Source organism: Embiotoca jacksoni, unplaced genomic scaffold (assembly GCF_022577435.1).
Source record: "Embiotoca jacksoni isolate LCO1_2020_lvr unplaced genomic scaffold, fEmbJac1.0.p SCAF_29, whole genome shotgun sequence".
Classification (NCBI taxonomy): Eukaryota; Metazoa; Chordata; class Actinopteri; family Embiotocidae; genus Embiotoca; species Embiotoca jacksoni.
The window spans coordinates 686,442-702,388 of record NW_027185380.1 but is presented as its reverse complement, the minus strand read 5'-3'; the positions used below and the strand labels follow the sequence as shown (position 1 = coordinate 702,388).

The 15,947-nt window shown below is 43.3% G+C and overlaps 1 protein-coding gene across 1 annotated transcript in view; it reads left to right on the top strand.

Moving 5' to 3' along the window:
• The first annotated feature begins 5,702 nt into the window (after positions 1-5,702).
• The window catches only part of nudt14 (nudix (nucleoside diphosphate linked moiety X)-type motif 14), a 28,289-nt gene continuing 18,044 nt past the window's right edge, over positions 5,703-15,947 (top strand). Inside the window, exon 1 of the mRNA XM_069161698.1 lies at positions 5,703-5,831. Within this exon, the coding sequence (XP_069017799.1) occupies positions 5,751-5,831 (81 nt within the window). The 5' untranslated portion in view covers positions 5,703-5,750. The remainder of the gene's footprint in view (positions 5,832-15,947) is intronic.

Sequence of the window (15,947 nt, the reverse complement as noted above, 5' to 3'; positions counted from 1 at the left end):
GGAAAAAAACTATTCAAGAAGAACGTTGTCACCTTCTGGATTTTAACCTTTGCGATTATTGCCACCTATTCCATGTTGGGGAGAATGCGTTAAGGATTTTTTTTTTTTTTTTAAAGCAATGTAGTTTTGGTGCGTAACCTTAACGACAAGGTTTTGTCTTCAAATCAGGTCATATTCACCTGAAAATTCAAAATGATCTTTTGTGTTAATGATGACACAAACTGTTCCGAAGTTCTTTTCAAATGGCGAAGATGTGTTGCTGAAGCTGAAGCTGTTTTTTTTGTTACCTTGCTGTAAAAACAAGGATAATGAAGCTGTAAGATAAACTATGGGTTTAAAAAAAAAAAAAAAAAATCGATCCACTACTGGATCCGTACAATCTAACGCCGGGTCCATCAAATGGACGGCAAATGACTTCAGTTTAGCTTCCAGCTGAGTTCGACTGAATCCAAACTATTCTCTGCCACAATGGCTTCGCTTTGCTTCGGCCGAATGCCGTTTCGGGTCTATTTGTATCCATGGAAGACAAACAAGTACCAGCAACCCCAGCGAACCGAGAGCATTGTGGGTGAGGTGCCTATTCTCCGGCAGAATAATGATGACAAAACAGGAATTCTGACCTTGTTCGGGGGAGCACATCCTGGGGCACGCAAGCAACAAGGGAACACAACAATAATAGCTTTTCCTAAAAATATAAGGGCCTGACAGAGGAGGGTTTCCATTACAATGGCCTTGAGAGTTGGGTGTTGCACAAGAGGAGAAGGGAGGGTGGGGGGTGGGGTCTCTTTATGAGACAAGCATAGATTGGAATCATTTATTTGAAGCCGTGCCAGGAAGAGAAGGACTTTTGAAGCTGACGAGGAGCCATTTTTTTTTTTTTATCCCTCCTCATGCTACACACCAGACCCTGTTTTACTCTGTGGACTATATTTAGTGCTGCTCTTTGATCCCAATAGGTTATTATATAAAGGTCAAACCCAAACTTTAGATTTTTTTTTTGCTTTCAGTCCAAAGCATTCGTACATCCGGCAGAAATAGAACAACATCAGCATTCATTAGGAGTTTCTATCCTTCAAATGTACTGTAAGTCCAATAGTCTCTCTCTTTTAGCTCTGTTTTGTTCTCCACCGTCGTCTGAGGGATATATTTGGCTCTTTAGCTGGTTTGGTTTAAATGCTCCACTGTGTTAACCAGATAGTTGCCAGCATTGTCTGTCTGCTATGTGATGCAGACCAGGAAGTCTTACAGTGGGTTCATATGACCTTTTTTTCTTTCTTCTTGAAAACAGCCGCCTGCAGCTGCTGGAAACGAAGGCGATCAGAGCGGTGAAACTGAGCCGGAACGGCAAAGTCGTGGCTCTTAAACCAAAACAACGAGGTCAAACTTTCTTCATAGATGAGTGATGATTCTCACAGAAGCATCATCACATGGATTCATTTGAGCATTTTTAATGCGGCACAATGTGAAAACCTTAAGCCATGATGAGATAACGTGGACCTCGATAACCCCACTCCTGTCACCGTCACATCTTTCTGTCTTCACCGTGCGTCCTTCCATCAACTCCTCACACACCTCAAACACACAAAGTGCGCATTTCTGCGCTGCGTTATCGAGCGCCCTTTTGACACGTGGCGCTATTTTGAAATCTAAGCTCGCGTGGGAGGATTTAGGAGCGTCTCCCGGACGAGGCCAGTGGCGGCTGAACGTCCAGACTGCCGGACGGGTGGATAGCGGCCATCTTGACCCACACCCTGAGCCCGCTAACAGAGGCGCAGCAGCCACCTTGGCTAAGTGCATTCCCCGAGGCCCCGGCCCAAATCCCTGCTTGACCCTGACTGATAAACTATGCTATGGATAGAACGCATGAGCGTTTTTACCTTTAAAACAAAGGTTAGTCCAAAGTTTTTACAGCAACTGACCGGTCTTTGGGCTCCTAATGTGGATCAAAAAGTATCCAAACAAGTATTTCCTTTGCAATGAATCTGGCAATATCTACATTCATCTGAAAATATCATCATTTTATTATTAAATCAATGTGTTCACACAACAGCTGGTGGATTTCTGGGTTATTTTTCTCAATAAATGTATATGAACAGTATTCACATAAAGTGAAACTGAAAATTTCAGTTCAATCAAGTTTCAAAATAATATTAATCATCAAAACGTTGCCTTAAATTTCAACAAGAAGTCAGGGTACGATTTTTGTTTTGGATTGATTGATAAATGCTGTTATAAAAGTCGAACTGTGGTCAAATCACCATGAAAGTTGTGATTTAATTCAATTCAATTCAATTGTATTTATATAGCGCCAAATCACAACACAGGTTATTTCATGGCACTTAACACATTGAAGTCCTTACAGCAGAACTTTACAGCATTTATACAGAGAAAACCCAACAATTCAACAATCCCCACGTAAGCTAATACAAGAAAAGAGCAGGAAAATGGACAGACACAAAGAAGAGGGTCTGGTGGCTTCAGGAGGCTCCAGGTTTCGGCGTTCCTCTAAGTCCAGGCAGGTCTGGCCTGCGTCAGCCGCCTGCGGACAGTAATTGGTCGTGACTGGGAGGGCCCGGCACCCGCATGTCCTTGGAAGAACGGGATTAACACGTTGGGGGTGCCCCCGGATCCGGCTGAGGAGCTGATAAGACTCTTGGAAGGATCTTTGTGGGTGATGTTAAAAATGAGGCCTTGGAGAGGACGCAGCATTAAGTGACGGCAGAAAAGTTCACCTTGTAGGCAAAAAAACAACACACAAGTTTATTATTTCTTCCTGTGACTTTGTTCCACTTGAAAAGAGTTCAGAAGCGTTTCCAAACAACCACACAAAGCTGCGACCGTTTTCTTACAGAGTGCAAGACAAAAGACAACTTCTCAGCCAGTAGGTGACATACTGTAAATGTTGCCCTAAAATTATCAGCAAATTTGAAGTCTAACCGGTATAAAGTATAATATTGGTAGTGGTGGAGATTAATTATGAATTTAAGCACAATTTTGAGGTGCTTGCACTTACATTTTCCCCTATTTTACTTCTACAACTCTACATTTTATAGGAATAGAAAGTACTTTTGACTCCACTACATGTATTTAACATCTAAAACTACCACTTACTTTTCAGGTGACATTACAGCAGATTACATTCCAGAAGAACACAGGATGAGATTATTATACCCCGCAGTGTTAAAATTTAAACTTTTTGTGTTAGCAGCTGCGCCAAAGACACATTTGCCCTCGAATGATGTCATTTTAAATAAAAATGTTACGACAAAGTCCGAAATATGAAAGCAGATTTTTGTAATCATCTCACAACCCTTCAGGTTTATCTTAGGACTCTTTGGAGGAGCCTGAATCCCTGAGTTTGGAAACCAGCTGACTACCCAATAGTATGTAAGTGAGTTAAAAGTATCTTCAGCAACAACAGCAAAGAAAAGGTTGCAGTACGAGTTTTTACATCAGTGTTGAGCGAGCAATGAGTCATTGGGGGACATTTGACTGCAGAAACAACAAAGTACAGAACACTTATCTGATAATACCGACGTCCTCGTACTTAAGTAGGTTTTGAATTCAGGACTTGTTTTTGTAATGGATGAATTTTACATTTCTGGATTGATGTTTTCTCTTAAGTAAAATATTTTGTTCCCACCGTTGGATTCAGCATCTACATAATACGAAGGCGTCATTGTCGGCATGTGAAGTGGTCCTTTTCTGAGCTGGAACATGTAGCTACCTTCTCCACCCCCGTTTAAAAGGGCATTTTGTCAGACTGTACCTTTTTTATTTTTTATTTTATTGTATCTCCACTTTTTTTTTTTTTTAAAGAAAGTATCCTTGAGAATGAATAACATCTTTCTTTTGTTTGTACACACTTGATAAACATCTTACTATGAATACTATGAATTTCAGAAAAACTTTTTTACTTTTTATGTTTTGCTGGTCAATGCTTTCCTAATAATTTACATTAAATTATATGATGTGACAGGAAGGGCGTGGCATTGGTCTACAATCCAACACATGGAAAACAAACCTTCTAATAATAAATAAACAGTTAATGGATTTTTATTTGGGGTTCAAATGGAGCTTTTCTTTCAAGGAAATTCCTATTTTCCTTATAAATACAACCAAACCTCTTTCCAAAAATCTTCAAAAGAAATTATGAACCCATTAAATATTGTTCCTTCTCTTTGAAATTTTAGCTGTGAACAAATCCCATGAAAAGCCCAACTCCTCTATTGTTATTTTATTCATTTTTAAGATTTACATCCTCAGTAAGAGCAAATGACACATTGATTAATTCATGTTAAAAATGACAAAAATTATGCTTCACAATCCCACAACACTTATTTCTGACTAATATTCGTTTTGACAACAGGAAATATTAATTTCTGATTATTTATTTTTTACTTCTTTGAGCTTTAGAGTCTCATTTGATCCCCCTTGTTCATCCGTCACGGTGCCTTGTGGCCACCTCTCTGAGTGCAAACCAGAGGAGGGTGACTCCTGTACAATGCTTTAACTCGGCAGTCCCTCCCGTCTTATCGTGCCCCGCAGCTTGGCCGGATCGGGCAATATAAATTGAACTTGCCCAGCAGAGAGACGCCGGTTCCTCCTTTTGGGTCTGCACATTGTTTCGTCTAGGACCGTATTTATTTAGATGTAAATCAGGTCGCAAAAGTGTTACGTCCTGTCCTTGTGTAGTGGGCAGTGGACTTGGGGCTCATTTGTAGGAGGAAGTCAGTCCCATCGAGATTGGAGCTCTGCAGATTGTTTCCCATTATAAGGTTGTTATTGATGTGAGAGGGGTGGGGGGGGGGGGTGACATCATGCAGCCTCGCCCTTCAGGGCAGGATTGGTGAGAAAGAACTTCCACACCCGTCACTTATTCATTATTCAGCACAGTGAGGAGGCTGAACTTCTCTATGTGTTCTTATAAGAAGCTGTTTCTGGGATTTGGGATATGACGGTGAATCCCAGAGGGTCACTCCAACACCTATGAGCACAAGGGGGGGGGGGCTTTCCAATCTGTGCACCATACAATACCCTCTGTCCTCAGAGTCCTGATTCAGATAAGGAAAAACTCCCTAAAACACCAAAAGTAAAAGAAAGAACGTGCACATACGCGGTGGATTGATACAACCCTCTGCTCTCCACGTCCGCCTGCTGAAAAGTCCTACGCCAAGTTGCTTCCAATGAAAGTTAGAGTATTTATTATTTCTATAAAAGTTTGTGGTTTATTCTTGCCGAGGTGTACGTTACATTTAAGATACCGGTGGCCTTATAAGATATTAATACAGTATGTTAACTAACTCTTATCGATTTGTTTTTTTTTATATCTTGGATATGATTTAATGGCAAATAACAACTCATTTAGTATCCTAGAAATGATATAGATGTGCTTTCCTCATTCTCACACACACATAAAAACACACTTTTACTCCGTACATACCCATATCGCCTATTGTGGCCATATCACAGACTCTGATGATGAATCTCTCTATAAATTTATATTTTTTTTGTGAATTTTTTTTTTTTTTTTTTTCCAATTTAGACCAAATTATATCATCAAAGATTTAAAGGTAGGAAACAACGCTAAAAAAAAAAAAGGTCAGTGTGTGTGTGTGTGTGTGTGTGTGTCCTCTCGCGGTTCAGGTCTCGTGTCCTCTCGCGGCCGCCGTAGACATTCCTCCACTGTCAGTGTGCGGTGACGGACAAACATCGCTGTGCGCCCCGATCCGGCTCCGACGCGTCGAACCATGGAAGAGATCAACAACATCGAAGTGGTTCCGTGCACAGAGTCCGACTACCTGAAGCCGTTCAGGGTGCACTACAACCAGGTGAGCGATCTCCGGGTCGGTGAGAGGCTGCTGGACCTCCTCCCTCCACCCTCCTCCTCCTCCACCCTCCTCCATCCACCCCCATTCATTTTGCAGCTATAAGCGTGCTAGCATAACATGAAGGTCTGAGCTGACCTTAAACAGGGACGCTGACAGCAACAATTGGCGTTGCTTTAAAAAACAACAACAACAACAACAACACAACAAACAACCCCGCGACAGGAAACCTGACGTCAGCTTTCACAACCCGGTGGTTCAACAGCTGCTTCTTGTGTTTCACGTGAACCTGAGACTGCTCAGCTAACAGGGAGCTAAGAGGCTAACATGCTGGCCTGCTGCAGAGGGTTTTTTTTGTTTGTTTGTTTGTTTGTTTGTTTGTTTGTTGTTGTTGTTGAGCATCACGTTAACGTAAGCACACGCTTTAACATGAGCGTCAGGAGGTGTTTAGACGCCGTGGCAGCAGAGGAGGTTGTGCTCTCCAGTGTGAACTGTGAAGACAGGTGAGACTTGTTGATCTCTGCTGACAAGACTTCTTCTTTCCTTTTTTTTTATTTTTATTTTTATTTTTACACTTCAGGTTCAAACTCCTTGTTCATACGAGGAACTGTAAGAGCTTCGTCCTCTTCAGGCTACGTGGGAATTCAAATACACCCGTCGTCTACAACCTTAAAACCGCTGACAGGTGCGGCATTAAGTTGAATAAATCCTCCCTTCGTGACAACTATAACGCTTAGTTGTTATTGAACTTGATTGGTGTTGATTTATCCTCGTTTTTCAGACTGTAATTTGTGGTGCTGTTGAACTGTAAGTTTTTTTTTTTTTTTTTTTTTTTAAGAGGTGTGCCCTAATATTTTTGATAACCCGATTTAATTAAGTGGGAAGAACAACAATATGAGGAATACCTCTTAGCGCATTTAAACAGCAGCCTCCCGAAGGACCATTCAAAGTGATTAACGCCTCCCTCGATGAGATTGAATAACAACTGGACGTTGTAATCCTGACGAAGGGAGGATTTATTTCTGCGTGGCTTCGACGGTTCTTCACGAATCGTGAGCTCAGCGGTTTCAATCTCTGAAGTGCCCTTGAGCAAGACACCGAACCCCGGGTTGCCGCCTGTTGCAGGCGGAGCGCCTCACATGGCACCTGTACAGTGTAAGTGTGTGTGTGTGTGTGTGTGTGTGTGTGTGTTCACCTGTCACCTGTGATATTAATGTTGAGGCAGATTGGTGTATCGATACGACTCCGGACAGCTTCAGTCTTTTACACGAATATCCAGTTATTTAAAAACATGTAGATTCAGTAAGTCTTTTTTTTAAATTTATTTATCATCTATATTTCTTTTGTTTATAGACTGTAACCTTGTTTTTTTTCCATTTTGTCATTGGTTAACTCCCTTCGTTGCCAGATGAAAGTGTCATTCATGAAAGTGAGAGAGGGTGGTTTGCATACTTTTTTTTTTTTTTTTTTTTACTAAACTTTGCATATTTTTTTTTTGCATATCATCCCTTCAGAGCCAAACGCATTGTTTCCCCGAGTCAGGAACTTCATAATGTCCAGATTTAAACAGTTTTTCTTAAAACACCGAGTGAGAGAATCGTCCGACGTGTGTATGTTGTCGATATTCATTGTTCCTTTGAGACGGTTTTATTCAGGGCTGTGGACTGACCGCACGAAGAGGACTGAATATCGACCGCGATGCGACAGCTTTCCAAATATGGTTCCTTTGTCAATTGTCATCATAAAATTCACGACGTCTGCTGCGACTTCCACTAATTTCGCGCGACGGCAAATCTCACGCGATTTAAATGTGAGTCCGGCGTGTTTCATAGAGTTTGGTCGAGATCTGATATCAGTATCACGCAGACGTGTTGCAAGTGGAGTGTATGTGTTCTCCGTTATAGAGATATATGTATATATATATATAGTTTGTATGTATGTTGACGTATATGTTCCTGGGATGTTTACATTTTTTCACACTATCTATATATATATATATATATATATATATATATATATATATATATATATCATTCATCCCTGATTGAAAATCATTGATGACATATGAAACAAATCAACCATAAGAGTGACGAATATCAAGCGAACATCTCCTCACCTCCACGGTTGCAGCACTTCTTGTCTAGCGTCTGTCGTCCTGTCGGCCTTATATTTAGCCATCCCAGGACATAGGTGTCCTGTAGAGGGCTTGTGGGTGCAGCTATAGTCACCAGCCAGCCATCCATCCATCCATCCATCCATCCATCCATCCATCCATCCATCCATCCACTCCTTCGTCTATTCATTTTTAGCTTCTTTATCCAGCTCATTCTGTGACTGAAATCTCCTCATGTATGTAAGAAGTTCAGTCTCATGTTATTTAAGTCGCTGTTTTGCAGAAAAACACCAGCGGAAATGGAAAAGTATTGAATCTTAACCCCTAAAGCATCTCCCCGAATTAACTTTTTTTGTTTTGTTTTGTATTTGTTTTGTAGGTATGGAGTGATTTAAAAAAAAAAAAAAAAAAAAAATATATATATATCTATATATCTATATCTATATCTATATATAGATATATAGTAGTCTGGTCCTCCCACGAAAAAAGAAAGTGAAGTGTGATGAGCCGTGTGTCCTGATGGTCTCCAGCAAAACTGAGAACTGCTTCCTTCCCCAAACATAGGCTGCCGTCCAGGACCAGATTTATTTTTAGGTTTCAAAATATTTGTGCTGTTTTTTTCTCTCTGTGCCTGAGCTAATGAGACGACGTCCGTCGTGCAAAAACGTGGACGGTGACATCGGCGTTCAATCTCCCTCTTAAAACTCAACACGCTGCTGCATTTGCTTATTGTAGCTGCTTCATCACGAGACGTTATCTAACCTCGTCTTGCTGATGACGGCCCATCTTACGTCTTGAGCACATTTTTTTTTTTTTTTTTTTGTGCTGGAAAACAAATGAGCCCCTCGACGTTGGAGGAGGGGTGGGGGTGGGGGTGGGGGGGGGGGAGGACGGGTGGAGAGCGGTGGGGGTGATGGTGACGAATAAAGAAGCCGCGTGTCCCGGCGGGAAGGTGCTCTCTCTTTTGTGGTGCTGCTTTTCAATGCTGTCGGGGAAACTCAAGCACCGTGGCACTCGTGTCGAGGGGAGCTCGCCCAGGAGTTCGTCCCATTTGGGGGTTCACACCTGTGACAGCGGGGAGGGGGAGGATGGGGGGGGGGGGGGAGGAGGGGGGGAGGAGGAGAAGGGGTGGGGGGTGGGTAAGCTTGTCAAGAGAATGGCGGAACGGCTAAAGACAGCAGATGGACAACAAAAGAGACGATGGTGGACACTCTCTCTCTCTCTCTGTCTGTCCTGTCCTGTCCTGTCCTGTCCTCCCTTTCATCCTCGTCATCTCTCCTCTGCAGGGCTGTTCAGGGACTCCCCCCCCCCCTCCCCCACCCCCCCCACACACACAAAGGCTTTTTCAATCACGCTGAGGGTACCATCTCTTCACACGTTCCTTTTTTAAAAAAAAATGTTGTATATATTATTATTATTAGTTTGATTTTTTTTAATGCTCATCTGTACATCTGCAGCTCGGCCGCCGCTCACCCACTAAACTCCGCCCGCAGAAACCCCCCCCGGCTCGCGAGAGGGCAAGATAGCGTCCCGCGCGAGAGGCTTTCTGCGTCATCGGTGTTTATTGGTGTTTTGTCCCGTGCCCGTCGCCTCCCTCCACAAAGCAGGTGATTGTCCCTCGTTGACTCCGGGAAGCCCCTCTTATCTCCGTTGCCTCGCGCCGACGTTGAATCACAAGCTGATACTTAAAACGGGATAATTACCTTCCATTTATTCATTGTAATGATTTGAATTATTCATCCCTGAATTATTTACCTTGTATAGCTTTCAGCCAGTGCCTCCCTCCCCATCCCCCCCCCCCCCCCCAACCTCTCTCCACCCTCCACCCTCCACCTGTACTCCTTCAGTGACTATGAGATCTATTATGATCTTGAAGTGCACATTTTCTCACGAGTGGCTGTTTTATCGGCCCGAGCTTGAATCACGCAGCAGCTCGACGACGACGAGCATGAATATATGCATGAATGTTTCTGTAGGTGGAGCGAAGAAGGTGCTTTTACTGAGTGATAATTCACTTTGATTGTTTATGAACTTTCGGTTCATTTTTACAGAAGTATTTTTTGCGTGAATTAAATGATACGAAGCAAATTGTGGGTTTGAAAAAAAGGTGAGAAAGTAGTAAATTGAAGTTCGATTTTCTGTAATTGAAAACAGCGGAAGAGAGTTCGTTGCATCGAACATAAATCGAATGATTTCAAAGAAGTTTGGTTATTGAGGGATTCGAATGCGAGTGATTTGATTTCGCAGGAGGCCGAAGAAGAAAAGCCAATATGGGAGACATGTAATCTCTCTTGATAAATCTCATCAGTATCTCTCAACTGGAAACTTTTCAGAGAGTCTTTGGGACATCTTGATAAATAAGCAATCACAGTAGACCACGACATCATTTACGAAGACCGGTATTAAAGTTCTAACAGCAAACTACCAGAGGCCAAAATCACATTTCCAGATTGCTTTTTTTTTTGTGTGTGTGACCAACAACACCAAAAACCCAAAGATATTCAATTTACACCTGCTTAAAACAAAGAAAAGTCGAAAACATTTCCATTTTAAGGGCCTTCGGGTCGGCCAGCTGCTTTGGTTCAGATTGAAACGTCGTAGCAACTATTGGACCGATTGCCATCTTTTGTGTTTGACTGAAATATGTCAACATTTTCTCATTCACAGTCCCCAGAGGATGAATCCTAATGACTTCAAAGACTCCCTGACTTCTCTTGTAGCGCCATCTTCAGGTCAAACATTCAGATTTCGGCAATATTTTGATTTATGACCGGATACTTGCAAACCTAATGACAATCCCGGCAGCCCTCGGTGGCTCTCTCTGTTTATTGCTCGTGGTAAACATCACGGTGTTTAGCGCGAGTGTTTTAATATTTACCCAGAAGGACAGATTCCCAGCGACGGCTGCGCGTCTGTAGATGTTCGGTCCTACGTCTAGATAAACAACCAAACGATTAATTGAAGTGTTTTTGAAGCTATCTGTAATTTGTTGATTTGAATCTGGAGTGGCGCTAACATGTAAACTGGCCCGGTTTTGATTCGATGCTTTCTGTGGATTTCACCAGAGGACACAGTCACTCCATGTTGTACTTGAAGAGTGTGTCCTTGACAATGGACCCACTCGCCGGGCTCTTTCAACCCTGCACATACGGCTTTTTTTTTTGTTTTTTTTTGTTCAACTACTGGTGTTCAGTGAGTTTAGGCAGGTGCAGATGCTTTTGTCATTGTCACTTTGAAAACACTGTTGACCATTAGTTCACTGCTTGTAATGTGTGTGTGATAGCCCTGCAGCCTTTGTTGAGAGAGACTAAAGCTAAAACCCAGGAGAGAGAAAAAAAAAACAACAAAAAAACTGGAGAGCCCATGTTGAGATTCAAAGAGTGCTATTGTATTTGAGGATGGTAGTTGATTTTTTTTTTTTTTCTCTCTTCCTGCTGCAGCTGCCAGCTTTATGGTGTAGTCAGCACGGGAGGTGTGTGTGTGTGTCTTTGTGTGTGTGCGTGTGTGTGTGTGTGTGTGATGGTTATTAGACTTTAAGCACCTAAAAGATCAAGACCATACATCCCTCCCTACAATAGCCATTCACACAGGGGCCTGTCATTTCTGATGCCCAAAGCCAGAGGGACCACATTAATTTCAAGGTCCTGTGTAGCCCTGCTTCTGCTTCTGCTTCCCTTCCTCTCTCTCTCTCTCTCTCTCTCTGTCTGTCTGTGTCTCTCTCTCTCTCTCCCCATGGGCTAATCTCTCTGTCGTAATCCATGTCAGCCATGATTCTCCATCTCCCCTGGGCCATTCAAGCTGTCCCCCGCCCCCCCTCTCTCAGCAAGTGGCCCGAGTAATGAGGGGAACCCCACCATCTGTGAGCGGTGACAGGATACTAGAGAGGATGTGTGTGTGCGTGTGTGTGTGTGCGCGTGTGTGTGTGACACATTCATATGCCGAGCAGTTTCACCTCTTTACAGTATGCTTTCTGGAAAGAAGAAGAAGAAGAAGAGTGGCGTCTTTGTAGTGGTAATCATTATCAAATTAATGGGGGTATTTTAATATTAAGATTGTGGGCTGTAATCAGGACGGTTGCTGGTCTCCGTCTTTGTCTCTTAAGTACCGCTAAGAACATTAAGACAGCGTCTCTTTAATCCCGCAACTTTGTGTTGGAAAGACGTGGTTTCGACCCCCTCCTTCGATTCGCTCCTGATGAGTCTCTCTTTTGTCTTTTCTGAAAAAGACTTTCTTAGAAGTTATTTTCACCGTCAGTGTTTCGTAACTTCCAGCATCTGTTTGTCACCAGAAACCTCTCGTTCTATTTCGGGGCTCCAGACCAACTTTTTTTTTTTATTTTTTATAAATATATATATATATATATATATATATATATATATATATATATATAGTTTTTGCACTGGTTTTCCAAAGGGCCGGTTCAGACCAAAGATTCACCCGTCTGCAGCATCGCGAAAGCCGGCAGTTTTGCACCAGAGCGACTAGATGGAGACGGCGCGGCGTCTCCACGACGACGACTCTTTTCATGTCCGGTTGAACTGCTGGATTTTATTTGTTGCACGAGAGACGGCAAAAACGTAAACAACAACAAAAAAACAAAAACGAACGAGAGGGTGGAGAATTTTCTTCAGGAAACCCGGAGGCAGAAGATCTCCCCAATCTTTGCTCTGAACTCGGCTTGAGCTCATTTAGTTGCACCCGAAATGTTTCAAAGTTGTCGTTTCGAAGCTCGCTCGGCGAAATGTTCCCACTCCAAAAGCGAGGAACCCCGCTTCGCCCGTCGGAGCGACTTCAACAAACTCCTTCCAATCGAGGCCGCTGCGTGGGTTCGGGAGAAGACGGCTTGCCGTCGCGCGCGTCATTTACTCTTGTAAATGCTCTGCGGTTTACCCGCGAGGTTCAGTGACAGGGAAAATGCCGCCTCGTGCGTTATTCACTCGACACTCTTTACAAAGCAGCAAAGCCACGAGTAGCGTCTCCCCCGCCTCGATGACATGATTTATCGCGCCCGCAGACGGGGATCGCTTTCACCGAGGAACAGTGAAAGGGGTGCGGCCGGCGGAGGAGTGACGGCGTGTCCGACGCGCTTCCGTTGACCTTTTTTTTTAAACGGGTTTTGGCGAAAGTGATCGCGGCGGCGGCGCTTCGCTGGCATTGAGGACTCGGGACCGGTGGCACTTCTCCGCTTCTTCAATTTGGGATCGTGGACTTCATAACGTTGCACATTACTGAACGCGATGCGGTTTCACTTGGCATGTTGAGAAAGAAAAGCAACAACGTGGTACGTTTTGCTTTTTAACTCGATGAATCATATCCAATTTCAATGCTTCAACGGTCATTTTTTTTTTTTTTTTTTTCCCCCCCCGCCCGTCTTACCGTCTGATAGTGACCGTTTCATGCCCGTTCCGTCTGCAACTAACGCTTATTTTCATTATGGATCAATCTGCCGATTATTTCCTTGATTAACCGGTTCATGTCTATTTATGTAATTGCTCAGAACATTGTGAGAGATGTCTTTTTTTTTTTTTTTTTGATCATTCACCACGATTTTAGGAGCTGTTTTTCCAAATTGCTTCTTTTGTTTGGCCGACAATCCCAAAACTCCACAATTATTCAGAGTGCTGTCACGTATGACAAAGGCGAGCAACACATTTTCACACTGGAGAACCAGTGAATGTTGGTATTTTTTTTTTAACTTGGAGACGAGCACCATCATGAAATTTGAATTTATGAATTGAATTGATAAATCGCTGCGGTCCGACCGAATCGAGTGCAACCTCAGCTCCTGTAAACCCGACCCCGGCCCGTCGCGTCGTCTCCTGCAGCAGGTGAAGAAATGTCTTCACACAAATGTTTCATTCTCCCATTTCACAACACGACGGGACGGGTTAATGCCGCGTGAAGGGTTTTATGCTCACGTGATCGCGATCCGTTTGGTCGTTTAACCGTTTAGCGGAGTGACTTTGAGGAGTTCGCGTCAGCCGAAACGGTCTTTCTCTCGTTCTCTGAACTTAAAATGTACAACAGAAACTGTTGAAAGTGGAAATGAGAGTAGTTTTGTGGTCGTCGCAGCTTTCGTCGACACGTTGAACTAAACATCCCAGTCGATGTTGAAGACGTCCCCCGAAGAAACCTTTGTAAACACGATCGACTCCATGAATGTACATAGTTAAATATGATATTCATTTCAACTGGCGGTTTAATAAATCATTGATTTATACGGAGAGCTGTTTGCCTGCAGTTTATAGGTCTGTCTTTAAATGGAGACGAGGTGAACACAGGACAAAGGGCCATAAATACTACAGTTTAAAGATCGAGTGTAGTCCTCCAACAGCTGCTGGTCTCGGCTCCTAAAATCTGAGGGTTTACTTTCACCGTTTAAAATACTGTAAATATAATACCTCTGAGTTTTAGCAGAAAGAAAAAAAAAAAAAAAAAAAGCAGAAATCTAACAACCCACTCTGCTAAACTGTTGAGAGTCATTTCCATTGCCGTCATTAGAAACAATCGACATGCAAAATAACAGTTGCGCCTTAAACTCGTGCGTTAAAAGAAAATAAACCTCAGTTAAATGAGTGCGTAACGGGTTTATTTCCCTTTCGATAGAAATCTTCAAATTTCACACGGCAGCTTTAAGTGCGTCTTTGGCTCGAGTCTTCTCTCTGCAGCAGCCTTTTGCTCTCCGATTCAATCAGTGCAATTAACTTGCCATTTCACCTCCTCGCCTTTCTTGGGTGGTGCTGAAACTGCACCGAGGCACGCACACACACACACACACACACACACGCACACACGCACACACACACACGCACACACACACGCACACACGCACACACACACACGCACACACGCACACACGCACGCACACACACCAGATCTATTGTGGCTTGAAGTAAGGCTGTTCTAGTAAATCTGTCGTCCCTGCTTCTCAAAGAGCCTGTGGGTGGAGAGGAGGTGTAGCCTAAATTTGAATCAAGGGCATGTTTCCTCAGGCATAGAAAATGTAGGACAACTTTACCATATTTATCCAGCATGTAATGCGGAGAGAGTGAATATACTTTATGCAAAGTTAACGTGGTTAATTCACGAACGGGTTATGTCGGCGATTGTTACACAAATCGGATATTTTAAAGGATTGTTTTTTTTTTGTTTTTTTTTAATTGTGCGTTAGATCATTTCGCCCTCTTGACTTCCAAACACAGTCTGAGGCGCTCGGCTCCGGTCCCGCTGGTTCCTGCGAGGGGAAATCTTTTTTGAGTATGGCTTGCAATAAATATACCATTTTCTTTCAACGGCTGAATGTCTTCTCCAAACAGACGAAGGCCGCAGCTCGTAGCCGACGCTGCTCAAACAAGAGTAAATGGTGGATTTGTTCGTTTCACCTGCCAGACTGATGCTCTAAAGTTCCTCTCCTCGCATTGATCAAAACCCCTAAAAAAAACAAAAAACAACAACCTCCTCTCTGTTCATCAAAATTACATTTTAAAGAAGTCCGTCCCCCCCCCCCCCCCCCCCCTTGAAAGTGAAAACCCTCTAATGGCCTCGCAGCGGCTTAGATGTTAGCTTTCATTCGGTATGCACAGATCTATGAACGCCTCCTCCATCTCCACCCACCGCCCGCTTTGCACTTGCACAGATCCGAAGTGGGAATTCTCAGCAACAACGTTGCTTTTGTCCCTCGTTATATTTCTTCTAACAACACACGGACGCGTTAACGACCTTGAAAATTCGATTCGCGCCAAAGAGGGGGGAGGAGGAGGGTCCCTGCTGTGTCGTGATGCGCGCATTTGGTTGGTAAATATCTGTAAATAATCAACCAACCCATAAACGGGAGGATTGTGACTGTTGGTTTGTGTCACCTTTGGACTCGCGGCTTTTGTTGTCGATTTAGGGAGAGTTGGACTCGCGCAAAAATACCGTCGGGTCAGCAGCTCGATCTGGATGTGGATCCTCATACTGATATACTGGCCTGGTGGATTTATTTCTTAGTTGGAATACATCTTTAA